The sequence below is a fragment of the Python bivittatus genome, unplaced genomic scaffold (assembly GCF_059951505.1).
Source record: "Python bivittatus isolate LINGU-HERP-01145 unplaced genomic scaffold, Pbiv_v1 ctg000190_np1212, whole genome shotgun sequence".
Taxonomy (NCBI): Eukaryota; Metazoa; Chordata; class Lepidosauria; order Squamata; family Pythonidae; genus Python; species Python bivittatus.
Genome location: NW_028277042.1, coordinates 1,535,317 through 1,553,712, shown reverse-complemented (window position 1 = coordinate 1,553,712; position 18,396 = coordinate 1,535,317). Strand labels below are relative to the sequence as shown.

The following is an 18,396-nucleotide window of genomic DNA, read 5'->3' as shown; positions in this document are numbered from 1 at the left end:
TTTAGTTTGGAGAAAATTAGCCTCAAAAATGCACCAATCTATACTGAAGTGGTGTATCATTTTGAGTCAAAGTTATGGTAGCAATGCAGCTCCTATGTAGGTGGGAGTCAGTGAAACGCAAACCAGGGATGCAATGCAGCTGGAACACAATTCAAAATTTCAGAACATAAAACAGCTCTTCAACATGGTAGGTAAAACTGATATTAAGAGACTGAAGAATAGCTAACTGGATTTATTTGTAAAAATTTGGTCCAATATGTTTATAAAATTAATTTGAAAATGCAATCAATTAATCAAACTGAATTAGAACTGTCAAAAATTTAAACATCCAGATCTGTCTGTTTCAAACTGTTGATTCAGACTTATGACTTGGGTCAAGATGAAAGTCCAACTGAATTGGACAAAACGGATTTTGCATCTGTGCAGAAAACCTTTGCATCAACTGGCTTGGATAGTTTGATGTGATAAATCATTTCAATGTACTGAATCATCAAAGCTAAATTGAATCAAACTGACATGAGAGATTATACTCCATCCACCCCAAACTAAATAAAAAAGAAAGCTGAGCAAAAACAAAATACAGAAATCTCTACCAAGGAGTACAAAGAAATTAGATTGCAGAGCAATTTCGCATCTTTAACTCAATGCAGTCAATGCAATTCTTGTAAGACACAGAACTGAAAGCAAAACAGAACCATGGTACTTCTACTGAGTAGAACAGGAGATAAGTTTGGAAGGAGATGAGGTATATCAAATTTGCTGATATAATCTAGTGTAATTGAAATTTTAATCAATTAAGCAAGTATCAGGTAGATAAGGGAAGTATAATCAGCTGGCAAGAAGAAAGTTATTTCTTCCACTTCCTGCCAAAACCTAGTTACAAATTGCCTTGCTTTGAGATACTGCTTAATTTGTGCATGCTTCTTCCTGCAACACAGTGGATGGAGATTCCTGGCAGCATTTCCAGACACACTTCTGTGGGGGCACACCCCACAGTCAATCCTAGGAACTGACTACCACAGACCTTATCCCATTCCCTGCCTTAAATAATTTCTTCTGTTAGCTTCCTCTTGATGAGTCTGCTGGGGAAACCCCTCTGTTTTTTCTCAGAAACAAGCAGGCTTCCTGGAAGCCAATGTGATGTTCCAGGCACAGTATTAACCTTTTTCATTCTCTCATTAGAAAAAAAAAACCCTAAAACCCATAATACTTTCCATGGGATGTAGGACAACCAATCTGACCTCATTCTGAATTCTTTTACATCAATGTTACACTCTAATACAATTTTCCCAAACTGCTTCAAAGTTATTTACCTACCAGCTTCCATCTCCTTCTGCCTACGTTATTAGGTGCCCAGGTGGACTCAGGAATTTGGAAAGCAAATGACATTCCGAAAGCTACAGCTAATGAAGAGATCATTATAAACCCAGCTATCAGATAACATAATTTAGGAAGAGCCCTGCTGGATATATCCAATGGCTCTGAATCTTTTTTCCAGTAAGCATAGCATAGATCAGCCTTCTCCCACCCAGATACCTTCCATATGTGTGGATTTCAACTCCCAGAATTCCCCAGCAGGGCCACTAATGAGAATTCTGGGAGTTTTGAAGTCTACATGCCTGGAAGGAACCCAAACTAGAGAGGGTGATTAGAGAGTTTTTATCCACCCCTCGATTACAGACTAATGGGTAAGGGACTTTTGTGTTATCTTTCTGGCTTTAACAAAAGCAGCAGTGAGGAAGTGGTGCCTTCAAAAGCTGCTACATTATAGTTTCCTGCAGTTCAAGCTGGCATGGCCAATGGTAAGGAGTACAGAGACTACAGTGCAGGAATCTTAAGAATGGGACTGGTTTCTCACCCCTGTACTAAAAAGGGAGCAGGAAAGATGCCTAGGAGAACAACCGTGGTGCTTCTGGAAGAAAGATCCCTCTAAGAAACAACTCAAGCAAAATACAACATTAAGCAAAGAAAACGCAGCCAGGGAGGCTTCAGGCCTGATCTAACAGATCAAGCTGCCCCAGGTATTCGATAGCAGCTGGCAAAGTTTTCCCCCCGCACTCCATTCCTGCTCCTTTGTTACTTTTTCCCCAGCTAACCTTGCCTGGGAGGACAAGGGCGCTATTTGCCTAACACTCTACCTGCAGTTTGCTCCAACTGCCTACATTCACACATCACACATAACCAGAAACTAACCATACACACAACATACCATGTCACCACCACCACCCCATTTTAGCCTGGCTTATAGTTCAACCCTAGCTGGAATGTCGCTTCAAGAGCACAATATTCTCTGAAGAGTGGCAAAGATCTCTGGTTTCATGTACCAGAGAAATAAACAAGGCAAAAATGCTACCCCGTCTGTTTATGGAGAGCAGTGTTGTGTCAGGCTTAACCCAAATGCATCTGGGGCTCTGGACAGTTTCTAGAGTGAGCACTTCCTCACTTGCTTAGCAGGAAAAAGAAAATCTATTAATAAACCAGTTCCCAGTACATGGTTTTATAATAAAGTCTCTGAATCCCAGAAGGACTCTTACAGAACATGACTGCTGGCTTAACGTAGGTTTACTGTAATTGGTTACTGTATTTACCCATTTTCTGGACTTACACAATGCCCTGAACAACCAAAGCAGCTGGATTAACCCAACTTGCTATACCAGGCACACACAGAAGCCTGACCCAGATTAACAATAACCAAACTTGGCATGTGTGAATGCAGCTGCTAGGTCCTTTTAACCACAACGTTGCAACTTGATAACTAATTTTACCTGCCTCCTGAAATTTCAAGGTGCATTCCTTCCCCAGCTGCCCTAAGGGCATGGCATGCAGTGCTTGGCTCCTGATTGGAAGCGGCTTTGTAACTGGACTTTAGCAGCAGCCTCCAGAAGCCGCATGCCCAAGAGCGCACGCACCGCACCGCCCAAGGTCCCGCGAGGCAGGCTACTCACCGCTGTGCGAACTGAACCACCGGGGTCCGAGGTGCAGAGGTAGTGCATCGGCCAGCGAGGCCCTGGAGCCCAGGTACAGCATCCCGTCTCTGTGGTGACCGCCTCCCGTCTCCTGGTAACCGTTGCCATGGGCGTAAGGGGTGGAGTCCGCGCCCGACCCGCCGCCTGGACCCCGCTCCGAGTCGCCCGCCGCCGCCGCCGCCGCCGCCGCCGCCGCGGTCGTGGTGGCCGCCGAAGCCGCCGCTGCCGCCGCGTAGAGACCGAAGGGGACGCTGCCGGCGCCGGCCGGCTCCATGCCGCCGATCCCCACGCCCACGCCGGCCACGGAGCTGACGGAGCGGCTGCGCAGCCCCATCGCGGAGCTACCGCCGCCGCCGCCGCCTCCGCCACCGCCGCCCGCGCCGCGGTAGTGCCCGAAGTGGGGGGCTCCCCCGGGCGGCGGCACCGCGCTGTCGTCGCTGGCCACCCCGGCCAAGGGGCCGCCGCGCGAGCGCCCCGCGGCCGTGGCGCCCGCCGTGCTCTGCTTGCCACCCATGCCGTGGAGCCGCCGAGGCGAGCCGAGCCGAGGCGAGCCGAGGGCCACTAGGCGCTCAGGCCACCCCCGGCGCTGGGCATCGTCTCGCGGCCAGCGGCGGCGGCCCCGCTCCGCCTCTCCGCCTCCCCCGGCCCTCCGAGCCGCAGCCGCCGCAGCCGCCGCCGCGCCCCAACGGGCGGCCCGCCGCGCCTCCCGGGCTCATCCACGGCGGGGGGAGCAGGGAGTCCCGCCCTACGGAAGGCAGCGGCGGCGGCGGCGCGCGGATCTCCTAGTGCCGCTCCGCATGCAAGCGGCGCGCGCCGGCCAGACGCGATCGGCCTCCGGCCAGGCAGCTCCGCCGCCGCTCGCTCGGTCCAGGCGCGCTCCGTCCGGCCGCGGGGCCGCCGCCGCTGCTGCAGCTGCCGCTGGTGGTGTTGGTGCGGCGGCGAGGGGTCTCCGGCGCGTCTGGCAGCCTCGGCGTCCCGCCGCCCGGGTCGCGCCCGCGCGTCTCCGGCCGTCCCCAGCCGGGCTTCCCGAGGGCTCCCGGAGCCGAGACAATAGAGCCGCGCAGAGCGCCTGCGCCACGGCTTCTCCGTCTCCTCCCCCCGCCGCCGCCGCCGCGGGATGGAGGCGAGGGCTGAGCGGGCGGCGGCGGCTCGGTGGGGTGGGGTGGGCACGCCTGCCCCGGCCGAGAGCGGGGGCGCCCCTGCCCGCAGACCGGGCTTGCCGGAGCGCCGCGCACCGCGCTGGAGAAACGCCGGGAAGCCCGGCCCGGCGCTGCCAACCGAGCTCGCCTGGCTCCCCAGCCAACGGGCTGCGGGAGGTGGTGCCAAGGCGGGCGCCAGCTGTGGAACAGAGGCGGGGTTGGGCCTTAACCGACGATCTCTCGGCTTTTCCGTTAACGCTCCGGAGTAGGAGCGGCGCTCCTGAACTTTCTGCCGCCGCCGCCGCCGCCGCAGGTGCCCAAGGCTATGTCCCTGCCCTGCTTCAGTGCCAAACGTCAGAGCCCCAGATAGCTTACAGGGGCTGGACCCTGGAGCAGAAGGTTTGCCTGGTCACTGGAGGGGCTGCACGTCCTGGCTTGTACTCGTGGAAACAGGGCCTGTTTTGGGGGGATGCAGGCTAAATGGGTTAGCATGTTGTGCCATCCGGTCTCCAACACAGCCTCCATCACAAGACGCATCAGCTGGAGAGAACATGGTGAAACTTACTTTTGGACCAAGATGTATCAAATAACCTTGTAAAACAGCTACATTATATTACATGTATGTTTTTAGCACATTTATAGCCTACCTTTTTTGCTGTGAAGAACAATATTTCTTCATCTCACATTTTATTTTATCTTCACAATCCAGGTAATTCTAGCTAACATCAGGAGATAGCTGGCTGGAAAGAGAACAAACCATAATTACAAGTGAGGCCCCCAGTCTGGTTTTCTGATCTGTGGCTAGCATGATTTATGAATCCCATCACGATAGCTTATGTATCTACTGATTTATAGCTTACTGTGACTACTACTATTTGTAGTTTAATAAACCATGGTTAACAAATATTATGACTTGGCACAAAATATGAATCGGCTCTTGTAGCGGTGTTTGCCCACCACTAGTGTTGAAATCTCATATCCAAAAAGGTTTGCCCACTACGGATATAATCGGTACACGATCCTTGTTGTGATCACCACATGGGTACGTACGTTCCAGAGGTAACCGTCAACCATCAGTCGAGAACCCTAACCCATGGGGGTGGGGGAAATTAAGGCAGCCCAAAGAAGTGGGCATAATCGATTGGCGCATGAAACTCACCAGCACGCAAAAACGGAACAAGAACCCACGATTCCTAAGTTACTTGATCACATCCTGAAAAACTTCCAGAGTTTAGCACATCTCTGTTTGGAGTTGCTCTTGCACTGGGATTGCACTTTTGCTCATGTGGTCTAAACTGGATGGAAGTAAGGATGGGGAAAAACCCTGTGTTTTATAAATCAAACCCTAGTGTGTCTGTTACATTTTTTTTTTCCTTGCTAGTGTTCAACATGCAACCAAATACAATAAACTGGTGTTTTATTCTTTCCAGTGTTGTCCAAACTTGGCCACTTTAAGATGAGTGGACTGGGGAATTCTGGGAGTTGGCTAGGGAATTCTGGGAGTTGAAGTCCACTCATCTTAAAGTGGCCAAGTTTGGACAACACTGTTTTATACATTAAAATTGAGATGTGTTGCCTCCTGATGAGTAACACATAAAGGGGTGTCTTCCCTTGCCCAAGAGTGTTTAAAGAGGAAGCCATTTATGTATAATGAATCCTGATTTGGCTCCAGATCCTTTGCATTCTATTTTGTATTTTGCATCATCTGGACATGTGGCCATCATTCCCTACTTCTGCAATAAGAGAATGTTGTCCTTTTCTAGGTTTTTCAGCAGATTAGTGTAAGAAGCAAGGGTGCCATATTGAAGTTAATTCACCCAATGTAATTCCTTTGCATCTTTAAAAACACAACCCAGAAAAATCACACTTGCCCATTTTGATGGTTTGCTGCCAAGTCAAATCTTGACAGTATGGTCTGGGATTGCAAAAAACGACAACATCAACAACAAACAAACAAAGGCTGGAGGGGAAGCTGGAGCAGAATAATTTTTCAACCAGTTCCTTTACAGTGGGCCCCACAAGCCTTCACACCAAATTCAGGTAAGGGGTTCTGCTAAAGCTCTGCTGATCACTGGCAGCAGAGAAGGGACTCTGTCCATTTTACTTGTGCTCTTCCAGACACAAGAGCCTTTGAAACATGTGATGGTACAAACCCCAGGAACTCCTTGGGCTCGGATGCTCGCTGGGCCGGCAGGCAGCAAGGAGAGTTGTGTCCCAGCTTGCAAGAGGCTGATTTTATCTAGGAGTAAAGGGAAGGGCTGCAAGCCAAGGTCCAGGGATGCCTGCTTGGAATGTAGCTCCTGGTGACCAGTCATTTACAACACCCCTCATTCTTTGCGCAATTAACTTGTGGGATGTAATTGAAGTGGCAATTGCAAACTTTTAACCAAAGTTATATTGTGCGCTAATCAGGAATGGAAAGATTCATGTCCCACATAGGTAAAGACTGACTAAAATCCCTGTTCTCCCAAAGTATAATAAGAGGGTTGACAGAACCCTTCCCTGCCTATTGTGTCTCTGCATGAGTCAGCGTTAGAGATACGTATCATCATTGGGAAATATGTCCAGAAGAATTGTGCAAAAACACAGGAGTGGCATGGATAAGTTCCTTCCAGAGATGGAAACAGTGTCATTAGTACAACTTAATCCAGGTCCACTTCTGTAACTCAAAGCAGACCCAGGATTTGATTCCAGTGTTTGTTTTGGATTGACTGATTGATTGGGAATCTGTATATGGCCACCTATCTTATATATATAATGATGGGTGGCTAAGAGTAATTTATTTATTTTTATTGTGCCTTTGAACTGTGGTGCTGGAGAAGACTCTTGAGTCCCCTGGACTGCTAGGAGGTCAAACCAGTCAATCTTAAAGGAAATCAACCCTGACTGCTCATTGGAAGGATTGATAATGAAGCTCAAGCTCAGATACTTTGGTCACCTAATGCAAAGAGAGGACTCTTTGGAAAAGACCCTGATGCTGGGAAAGATGGAAGGCAAAAGGAGAAGAGGACGGCAGAGGATGAGATGGTTAGATAGCATCACTGAAGCAATGAGCATGAAACTGAGCCAACTCAGGGAGGCAGTGAAGGACAGGAAGGCCTGGCATGATGTGGTTCATGGGGTCACGAAGAGTCGGACACGACTGAACGACTGAACAACAACAATTTATTTATAAATCAAATTTATATCACCACCCAACTCCCCCACAAGGAGGGATTCTGGGTGGTTAACAACCAAACAGTTAAAACCAATAAAAAGATAAATAGTACAGCATAAATACAATTATTAAATATGATAAAATCCAAGCGATGGTAGTATTGTTGCAGCCTGGGACCAGATAATATTGGTCAGGTAGGACTAGGGAACCAGCCATCCCCAAAAATTCATAAAAAGAAAAAAAATACAATTAAATCTCTAACACAAAAGGCAAAACAAAGTTAAAATAACTATAATGCAATAGCCAAGGCACCATCACAGACTCATAGCACACCTACACCCATACTGGGCTTAACTAACATCCTGGTCCAGTGTTTGAGGGAACAGCCACATCTTCACAGCTCTTTCAGAGGGGTCAGAGCCCTTTGGATCGCAGGGGAGAGGGTGTTCCACAGGGCAGGTGCCATGACAGAGAAGGCATTAATGTTAGGATTCAGCTGAGCAGAGGTAAATGGAAATCAGAGCAAGTGTCAAATGAACTGGGTTTAGGGGCCTGAGTCCTTGCTGTGTGGAGTCCAAAATGTCTCTGGATAGCTTTCTCGGCCTTGTCTCCAGATGGGAAGGGCTGAGCCGTGGCAAGGCAGGTGGGGAACTGGAGGTCCATGGTAGAACATCTGCATTACGCAAGTGGGATAAAGTGCAGCCCCGGAATCCTTGTTTTGTAGGTCTTAAAACCTTCTGGCTGTGATGGCTGAAAATTGATGGCATGGTTCCTGGTATTATGAAGTGGGGAACAGATGAAAATTATAATGTAAACTCCTAAATAGTGATACCAGATAACAAACAGATAAAACCTCCCAAATTCCCCTCAAATGCACTCCCACTTAATGTATGATGCAGCCCCAGCCACCTTGCAGTCCTCTATCCCCACCTCTCTCAAATTTTCAGAGCTCTGGGCCATCAAAAGTTTGTCCATCCTTGCTTTTCAGGAAAAGGCCCAAATTTAATCCCTGTGCCTCTAAGAGTGGGGCATGCCCACACCCGAACCTGGAGTCGCTGGTGGAATTCATGCTGCATTGCATCATTACAGATTGGTTTGGGGTTAGTGTATTACAAAAACCCAGCTATTATGATTTATCTGCCATGGTTTATGGCTGGGTTGTATGAACCAAAGCAATTCAGGTTTATTCCTTAAATCATGGTTTTAAAAGTCATTATTTAACATAATCGGTGGCAAGTGGGTGCAAAAGGCCTTCCTTTTGCTCCAGAGAAAATTAAAACTAAACCAATCCCCAGCCTTGCCCCACAGCCGCTTCCCATGCAAGCTTGATCCTTTAGCTTCTTCCAGCATGAACAATATTGACCCATGGTCAGATACATAGTGTTCACACAAACTTGCCTAACTGAGACAAAAGTGCAGTGACTGCGCTCGTAAGTGTGCTAAGCTTGGTTTTAATCTACAGGAGAGGTTTTGTTTTTTGTTTTGTTTTTTTAATGGCTTAGCCTGTTGTGCAAACCCAAAGACAAAGTCGCGCATGGAAAGAAAAGAAGACCAACTTGGAAGCAGCTGCCTTAAGTCCTGAAAAGCAGGGCATGGATCGAAATAAACAAACCAACGTTGGACCACGACTCCCATGATTCCTAGCGGAGCGAGTGGAGGTTCTGGGAGTTGGAGTCCAACCCTGATGGAAGAAACTAGGCCGGTCTCTCGGCTCCGGCCCCCTTCAGCGTTTAGAACTACGCCTCCCGGCAGGCCCCGCGCTCCGTGGCGACGTCTTCCTGGCCGCAGCCCCCTCAGGGCAGTCAAGATGGCCGCGCGCTGGAGCAGCGAGAATGTGGTGGTGGAGTTCCGGGACTCGCAGGTACTCGGCGCCGCGGAAACGCGCAGCCTTGTCCCCGGTGGCCTGCCGGCGGAGCTGCCTCCGGCCCCAGTTCCGTAGCGCTCGGGAGTGGGGGGCATCCTGGCCGCGCCTCCCCCCGGGGGATGCGGGGAGCGCGCTGAGGTCGCTGCCCGGCGCCGTCTTGCCCGGTGCTCGGAGGTGGCTTCGCCTGCTGCCGAGCGCCGCCCCCCTCCACCCCGGCACCTTTCAGGCGTGCTGGACTACAGCTCCTATCATCCCCAGCAGCGGGGGGAGGAGCAGCAGCCGTGGTTGGTTCCTCTCGACTGCAATAATAATAGTAATAACAACAACAACAATAATTCTAATGCAGCTGCCCATTCCAACGGACTCTGGGCTGCTGGCAAGATATACTGATTAAAACAATAATAAATTAGATTTAATGCAGCTGCCATCTAATGGACTCTGAGTGGCTTACAAAATATAATACTAATTAAAACAATTAAAAGGATAAAAATGGGGCAAGGGCAGCGCTTCCAGTCTTTTCCTTCTCCCTCACCACCATCTCCTCGCATTATTATTAAAATTACTTATTTCTGAGTTTTATTATAAGGACACCCCCCTTTCCAAGGGGCTTGGGAAACAATGTAAACATTTGTAAGTAAAGGTTACTTAAAAACAAGCCAGACGAGACCTGGGGTATTTCCTCTAGAGTGGTTTTTCTTAAAACTGGAGGGTAATTTGGGCATAAGGGGGACGCGGTGGCGCAGCGGCTTAATGACGCTGAAAGTTGCCGGCCAGAAATGGTCGACACTTCAGTGGTTCGAGTCCAGCCTTCGCGTTAGCAGGGTGAGCTCCTGTTTCCTCCCCAGTTCCTGTAAACCCAACAGTTCGAAAACTCACGTGAGTAGATAAATGGGTACTCTCACTCCGGTGGGAGGAAAAATGCTGGCGGCGCCTTGCAAAAAAGGAGTTGGGAGCAGTTGCCGGTAAGCGCGAAAAACCGCACGTGCCTGAAAAGGGCGTGAAGCAACGGAAACCCCGCCTCCTGTGCTTGCCAGCTGGGCTCTGCTCTAGGAAGGAGGCTCTGGCAAACCACTTCCGAAACAATTGCCTTGAAAACTGCAAGGACTCGTCCAAGCAGTCACTGCAGAGTCGGTAACGACTGAGCGCAGATTAAAAAAAAAAAAAAAATTGGGCATATCCTGGGGGTAATGGAGCAATTTGTAATTGCTGGTTTAGGAGTCGAGGACCCATTTGGGGCAGCTGCTGCTGTGACACTTGTGTAAAACAACAAAGTCTTTTTTGGGTGTGGGTGTACTAACATTATTCAAGACCGGGAAAAGGAATAATTGGGTTAAACAGTTTAAGTGCTACTGTTCTGGGGTCTTTGGCAACAGCCTACAGGGAGTTAACTTGAGGCAGATTTCTGCTGTAATTATTGTTTGCTCCCCCCCCCACTTCTTTTCGGGCCTAGGCTGCCCTTGACTCTAGCCACAGGCAAAAGTTTAAGAACTCACACATGCTAGAAAGCGGGCTTACATTAGGCGGTTGTGTTAAAAATTGTGGAATTCTCGGGCATTTTTAAAATTCTGGCAGGATTGCTGTGGCAGATGTTTTATAGGTCAGATCTGTGTGGATTGGATTGTCAGTTGATCAGTTCCAACATGTGCATGAAAAACATTACTAAGATATTTTGATTGTTGTTTATATTCCTTTCCCTGTAGTGTACATCTTTCCTACAGTAATGCTACAGTATCTTACAAACTAGGGCCTTGTCTACCAAAAAAAAAAAAGATGTGTTGTGAGGTACTTATTAGTCTTTAACAGCTAGTGTTTGTAATTGCTGATTAAGTTTAATAGTTTAAATAATTCATAGTAAGCCGTACAGATTTCTAGATGTATAATATCCCCATAAACAGAGGCCCATAAATCAGGCACCAGGGAAGATACTTAGTGGCTGGATTTGCACATTGCACCTGGCTCTTTGCATTTCATGTGAATCAACCTTTCTAGCTAATAAGACCTGATTTATGGCTTAGTGTAAGGAATGAACCTAGCCAACTCTGGCTTACTCAACAAATTTTAGTTAAGTCATGATATAGTTTGATGTGTGATGTGATACATGGGCTGAGCTCACAGTTATGGCTAAGCTGTACATCCTATTATTTACAAGCTGCAACAGGGGAGCAAACAAAATTGTAGTTTAGCATGGTATGTGAATTAAGCTTCTGTATTGTCGTGTTGAGAAATGTACTGAGGCATGAGATATAAACCATCTCTTTAAGCTGTCTTTGAATGCTGGGTGCTACTAGTGGCATCAAATGGTAATGCACATCACTCCTATCTGTTTCCTTCAAAAGACCATGATGGCAAGAAGAAGTCTGAGAAGTAAATGTTCTAAAAAGGGGAATTTCATCACTGCTAAAACTTGGCTCACACCAGCCAGAAATCCATTAGGTAGAATAACATTACCATTATTCTGGGCAGATGGAATCTGTACATTGTTACAGCTGGATGCTTATTGAAGATTTATTCAGTTTGATAAATAAACCCTTATTTTCCAGTTTTCTTGCTAATATCATTGGTACATTTACGCATGATACTCAGGATAGTTACAAGACTTCGTAGCTATATGCACAAAGTATACTAAGCCTGGTTAGTTTTAACTTTGTTTAAATGCAGTCTGCTTGCTTATTTATGGTTTGTGCATATCAAGAAAATGGGTATGTTTAATAGCCAAGTTAAGCATATATAAATTTCATCAGTCTCATGGCAGTGCCCTTGGGAGAAATAGCCACTCTCCCAAGATAGATTACAGACCTTATGCTTAGTAATCAGATGTTGGTCTTGTTGGATGGGGGCAAAGACTTTGTTTTGATAGGGAAAAAAGGTTCTTTTGGTTTTGTATGACAATATTTCTGTAGCTTGTTAAAGAGACCAATAAGAGCCAAGGCTTTCTAAATAGATTATAGAGCTATAAAAAATTAAGACTTCATAAATACAATTGGAAGTAATATGTAATAGTACTTCAGCCAATTTCCATGAACGTAGTTTATTCTTGCTCATGCTACATAGCTGTAGTAAGATTCTACTTTTAAAATAATGTTTGCTATTTTATTTTTGTTTACTGCTTTTACTTGCACTGAGTTGGAAAATATGCTCAGAATGCATCTATCAAAACAGATGGGAAACTGTGGTTCTCCACAACAATGTCCTGCTCTCACTGCAGTGGGCTCAGCTGAAGGCCATATAAAGTGATCGTGTTCATACAAGATACTAAGTTCAGGTTTGGTTGTTGTAGGTTGCAAGCCCTGATTTCCAGAGCTTGCACCTATAGCCCTTTCATGTTTGGATGATGCTAGAAACTGCAGAACCATATGTGAGGGGATGGGATGGTAAAATGAGAGTGTGTGTTTATTAGTCAAACTGTTTAGCTTAGTATTGTGTGCAAATACAGCCAATATGCAGTATTCAAAGGCTAATGCTTTTTTATAGGTTATTGTGCCCTGTAAAAGTACATTTGCATAGCATGAGCCTAGCTGACTGCATCTGCTTGTAGTGGGATTCAGGTCTTTTTTTTTTTTTTTACATTCTGTTAGAATGGCAAACTTAAAGGTATGCAAAAAATTTTAAGGACAAGATGTAACCTTGGAGCATCTATTCCAATTTCAGAATAGGCAGTTTAAATGTGCACAGGTTCAGCTTTGAAATTGGCCATTCCAACCTCCATTGATTCAAGATTGGGCCACTTCCAGTATATTTGGAATGGCTCTTCTTGAAACATTTTATACATCTGTAGGTAAAAATGAGTCAAAATGTGTAGCATGATTTGCGTTACAGACGCTAGAGAAAAGGCTCTGTGATGTTTATAGTATACTGCAAACAGGCAGGCAGCCGGCCCCCACCCTAGGACACTGTTGGAAATATATTACTGCCTACATGGATATTCATTATTTGGGAATATTATGGTTGTGTGAATGGATTCATTTCCCAAACTTCAAAGCGAACATTATAGCCTACTTGGAAGTATCCAAGAAAGACAGTCAGAATCTCCTCCCAAATGTATTGTAAAATTCAGGATTGAGATAAACTTGTGGGAAAATAGGATGTGTGACAAATTCTCAGTTAAAGTGAGTTGCTGGTCTGTTGATTGCTCTCTTGGAAATAGATCATTATGGTGAAATATGCAAGGATGCCAATCTTTTTAACTGCCTAGGATACTATCTGATAATGAAGACAAGAGTGAGAGCTTTTGTTTCCCATCCTGTAGGGCTGTGGAGAGAAGGACGTGTCTATCCATTTGAGGCATATGTAGAGATTAAAAAATGCCTTTTGTATGGTTTCTACACATTTTGCAAAAATAAGAGCCGAAAACTAATAATCCAATCTTTTAAATACACTACTGTAGTCATTTTTATTTGTGCGGGGGTTGTATATTGGTGATGAGAATATTTCTCTTGATTCTCTAAAATAAACATTTAAAGCTGGTTGTACTTCTCAGTGACCTTTGGCGGATCCAGAATGGGGATGGTGCTTATGCTCCTTGATTTCTCAACGGCTTTTGATACTGTTCACCACAGCATCCTTCTGGATGGACTGCAGAGATCAGGAGTGGGGGGCACTCTGTTGAACTGGTTCACCTCCTTCCTTGGTGGCTGTTGACAGGAGGGGAGAGATTGTGCCTCAAGGTTCTATGCCGTCGCCTCTCTCTGTTTAACTTCTACATGAAACCATTGGGTGAGGTCATTCATCAGTTTGGGGTTCAGTATCATCAATATGCAGATGATACCCCAATGTACATCTCAACCCCAGGCTGTGAAGGTACTAAGTCAGTGTGTGGAGGTTTTCTGAGTGTGGATGGGAAGGAACGGCTTTTGGCTCAATCCTAAGAAGTCTGAGTGGCTGTAGCTGCTTGGGCCCCCTGGCTGAGATCATTTTCAGTGCTGGTCTTGGATATGGTTGCAGTTCCCCCTTTGAGAGTGGTGCACAACTTGGGGATCCTCCTGGACTCACAGTTGCTGCTCCATGAACAAGTGGCAGCTGTGCCCAACAGGGCCTTTGCACAGGTTCATCTTGTGTCCTAGCCTGTTCCTTGATCAGGAGGCCCTTCAGATGGTTACTCACAACCTTGTCATCTTGCGACTTGATTATTCTACCCGGATGCTACAGCTGGTTCAAAAGGAAGCGATGCAGGCAATAACAGGCAGTTCTCATTACACCCGTGTGTCATTGCTGCTACACAAGCTGCGTGGGCTACCATTTGGCTTCTGGGTGCAAATCAAGGTCTTGGTTGTCAGCTATAAAGCCCTTCATGCCAGAGGGCCTGGATCTCTGTGGGACTGCTGGTCTCCAGTCGTTTCTGCCCACCTGGTATATTTGGGCAGACTAGGTGTGCTCCAGGCTCCCTCAAACATCATCTTAAGGGACCAAGGAAGCTGGCCTTCTCTGTTGGAGCGCCTGCCCTCCAGAATAGCAACCCCGCCAGAGTATGGCACGTACTCTCTTAAGAGCCTTCTGTCGCTTTACTCCCAGGCCTGGGATAATGCGTTAGTTATTAGAGCCCCTGCCATTTTTTTTTTTTTTTTACTGTTATGGCTGTTTTTGTCTGGGCTGTTATGCTGTGTGGTTATGTTTTTAATTGTTTTTAATTGTATATTGAATGTTATAAGCCACCCAAAGTCTTTTGAAGTGGGGTGGCTATAACAAACCTAATAAATAATACTAACATTTTAATTCTGTTTGACCCTATCCAAATGCTTCACTGTGACAACCTTTCTACATTTGCATTTCCAAAAACTCAGATCAAATTGTTCTACATTGTGGAAAGTTTATCTTCTTGTTTACAATTAACATTCTCTGTAATTAAGCCTGTTTGCAGACCTGTAATAATGTTACTCAGCAATAGTTGGCATTATTGGCAGGAGAGGTCAGTGCTATGATTAGGATGGAAGAAATAGGTTGTGGCAGTAATATTCTTTTGAAGAACTGTTAAGAGCCTTCTCTTAAATTATCTTGACGATAGTTTCACTAAAAGGAACAATGTAGATTGATCTAAATTGTGATTAAAAGCAAGCAAAGATTAAATTAGCAAGAAAAGTAAAATTTCCCATTGTACTTATATTTTTCTGAATAATAGTACAAATTTCACTGTTAAATCAAGGTTGCTTATATCTAGAGTTTTGCATATCTTTTCATCCTTGCAGTTAACTATTATGGCCCTCTTCTTCACAGCATATGAGTATGTGAATTACTTACAGAGGAATTCTTTGGAATATTCCTATATACGGTTGATCATAAAACCAAAACTCATGTTAGTTTAAGAAGTTAAACAAGGGGAATATAGAATATATATAATGTACAATTCCTTCTTCTTTATCTTGGCGTACTCTAGCCATGTCTTCACAAATAAAGAAGCAAAAAGTTAACTATCCATGACAGATAAGTCTAAATAAATGTCAATAATTATGAAACAGGCCAGAGAAGTGACTTTCATTTGGTGGATGTTAAATGCTCAGTGGCTAATATGTAAACAATAATATTAAGGAAATGATCAAATCAGAATTTTTCTTCACTGACTCAGCAAAGCTTTTTTTAACTTAATGCAGCTGAAAAAGTCCTTGATTCAGTTTAAAGATTAACATCAAGGTTAACATTTCTACATCTTCGTGGATGTTAAAACTAATTATTAAGAAAAATGTAATATTTATATGTGTAATTTTATTTAAATAAACAATCTTTGTATTTTCAAAACTTTTTTTTACAAAATTTGAAGGTGGACCTACAGGCACAGAATATAAGTGGGAAGTTTTGGAATGGGCAAGTATGCAGTGGGCTCTCACAAAACGTCTGGCAGCCTATCACAGACAGTGTGGGAGGTGGATTACTCAGTTTGCTCTCCCACAACCTCTGAAGCATCCCAAGGGGTTCTCTGTAGCTCAAGTTAGTTTGCTCTCTTTTGTGAGGTAGATGAGCACATTTCTAAGCAGCACACAGGGCTGGAATGATCGATCACCCATTTAAATGTTGGGGCCCATTGGAAGTCTGGAGGATTTTTGAAAATGAAAGTGATGCTCATGACCTGCTAACTTCCTATTTATTGTTTTAAATTAAAATAATACTTTTAAACATCTTTATGTTGGTAAGGTGTCAGCAAGTAGGTTTTGTGCCCAGGGGTACCACACTGGGGATCCTTGGTCTAGATCGTGCCTCCAGAGCTGAGAAGCATCTGCCAGACAGGGCCCACAAACCTAGCCCAGGTGGGACAGAGATCAGATGGTGGAACTGAAGTCCTGGGGGACTGCTTAGAGCCATATCCGTCCTTCTGGCCCTGGTTTTGTGCAGGTACAGGCAGGACTATACTATTCTTGTAAATAGCTTTAAGCTGCTTTGAGGCTCACTGCAACCAAGACAAGGTACAATGATTCAAAACAAACGTGTCACAGGCTCACCTAGGCAACTTGTCCTCTGTTTTCTAAAAGCTCAGGCCTGCAGAGCCTGATTGGCCTCTTGAAGCAGAGAGCATGTGAAAATGGCTCTTGTGGGTGGTTTGCAGCAAAACCTGAACATGTTCCTGGGGCTCCTGTAACCATATTTTATCTTTGCAGTAGTCTCTTGAGGTAGAATGAGCTAACAGTAACCAGCTCTCAGTCACCCATTTAAATTCATTTAGGAGGGATTTGAAGTGGAGGCCTCTGGTAGCGTCTAACACTGGCTTTCAGTTTCTCAGGTAAATAATATTCTGCCAAACACCCTGGTGTGTGATAGGGAGAGGCTGATTTTGCTGAAAGCAACAGTTGCATGGGATAGTCTTGCTTGAGAATGTACAGGTAGCTTCTGTTTCAGGATGGATTGTGGAGGATCAGCATCATCTTCCTTTATCACATGCATTTGCATTGAAAGATTCAACAGCCATGGCTTAAACAGAACTCTCAGGATGGAGACAAAAAACAGATTATTAAATGGGGAGAGGCCGCCACCCCTAAAGAGCTAAAATTTGAAGTCAGGTGTGCATAGGTTTCAAATTCCAGCCCTCTTGAATGTAAAAATTACTTTGCATTTGAAATACTTTGCATTTGAAAATTACTTTGCATTTGAAGAGTTTGAATTCTAGTTGTGAAGGAGAAAGGGCTTTTTCAGTCTTGAAACAGGGTGCTTCAAATTCAAAATGGTTTCAGGTCAAAGTGTGTTGCACACTGCTATTTGGAGGGTTTGAGTTAGAGCACTTTGAGGAAGCAATTTTAATTCTGCATGACTCAGAAGCAGATGATTTATGTATTGGCAGCAATGGGTTTCTGTTCGTTATTTTTTGCTCCAAAACAGCTTGCAGTAGAATTCTGTTTATATTTAGAGTAAGGCAATTTCTGTTGATATCAGTGAGATCTTTTCCCCAGTAGATGAGGATAGGATTGTGGCCATAATTGTCTTTTTAGCAAATGTGTTATTGTTGGATTGACTTTAATGATTCAGCCTCACACCCTCCCATCAAATATGCTGATTTAACAGTATTTTCCCCCTGATTATTAGATGTATTATTTATAATTTAAAAGAAGGCAGTGGCAGCATATTTTTGTATTGTTGTCAATAACACTACACATCCATATATACGACCACAATAGGAGCTGGAAAATTTGTTGTTAAGCAATGTGGCTGTTAAGCAAGGCATCACATGACCGCACCCAATTTTACAACATTTGTGGTGGTTGTTAAGCAAATCACCATGGTCGTTAAGCAAATCATGCGGTTCCCCATTGACTTTGCTTGTTGGAAGCCAGCTGGGAAGGTTGCAAATGGCGATCATGTGATCCCGGGTCATTGCAGCCATCATAAATACATGCCGGTTGCCAAGCGCCTGAATTTTTTTTAATAAGAATTTTGTTAAGTTTCAAACAAGAATAAAATACACAAAGACATCAAAAGAAAAATAGAAAAGAAAGAAATAGATAAATGTGAGGAAGAAAAGAAAAAAGAAGAAACAAAATAAGAAAAGAACAACTTCCGACTTTCTTCAGTACAGTTATAAGTAAAATAATACATTAACTTCTTACTCTAGTAATATCAATAAAACACAATATTTCTGCAGCAGAAACAATTCTAAATATCAAATCTCAAAGTCAAAATTTAATTTCTTTCCGTTATAAGCAAAAATCCCAAGAGCAGTTTCTAAATAGAAACAAAGCTAAAGAACTTTACACAGACATGCTATCCCAAGGTCCTTACCAACATGTGAAGTATCAGTTGATCTATCGTTATTAAGCACCTAAGTCTGTTTATTTTCTAGAACAGTAAAATCCATAA

General features: G+C 44.9%; 2 protein-coding genes across 5 annotated transcripts in view; one reads left to right on the top strand and one right to left on the bottom strand.

Moving 5' to 3' along the window:
* Window positions 1-3,484, bottom strand: part of ZNRF1 (zinc and ring finger 1) — a 33,139-nt gene extending 29,655 nt beyond the window's left edge. The window contains exon 1 of the mRNA XM_007428196.4: window positions 2,946-3,484. Within this exon, the coding sequence (XP_007428258.3) occupies window positions 2,946-3,480 (535 nt within the window). The 5' untranslated portion in view covers window positions 3,481-3,484. The remainder of the gene's footprint in view (window positions 1-2,945) is intronic.
* Window positions 3,485-9,046: 5,562 nt separating this feature from the next.
* WDR59 (WD repeat domain 59) overlaps window positions 9,047-18,396 on the top strand; it is a 59,610-nt gene continuing 50,260 nt past the window's right edge. For all 4 annotated transcript variants that reach the window (XR_015795243.1, XM_088135862.1, XM_088135860.1 and 1 more), the window contains exon 1: window positions 9,047-9,123. Coding sequence is in view for 3 of the 4 variants with exons in the window: in XM_088135862.1 (XP_087991988.1) it covers window positions 9,070-9,123 (54 nt within the window). In the remaining variant the exon portion in view is untranslated. The remainder of the gene's footprint in view (window positions 9,124-18,396) is intronic.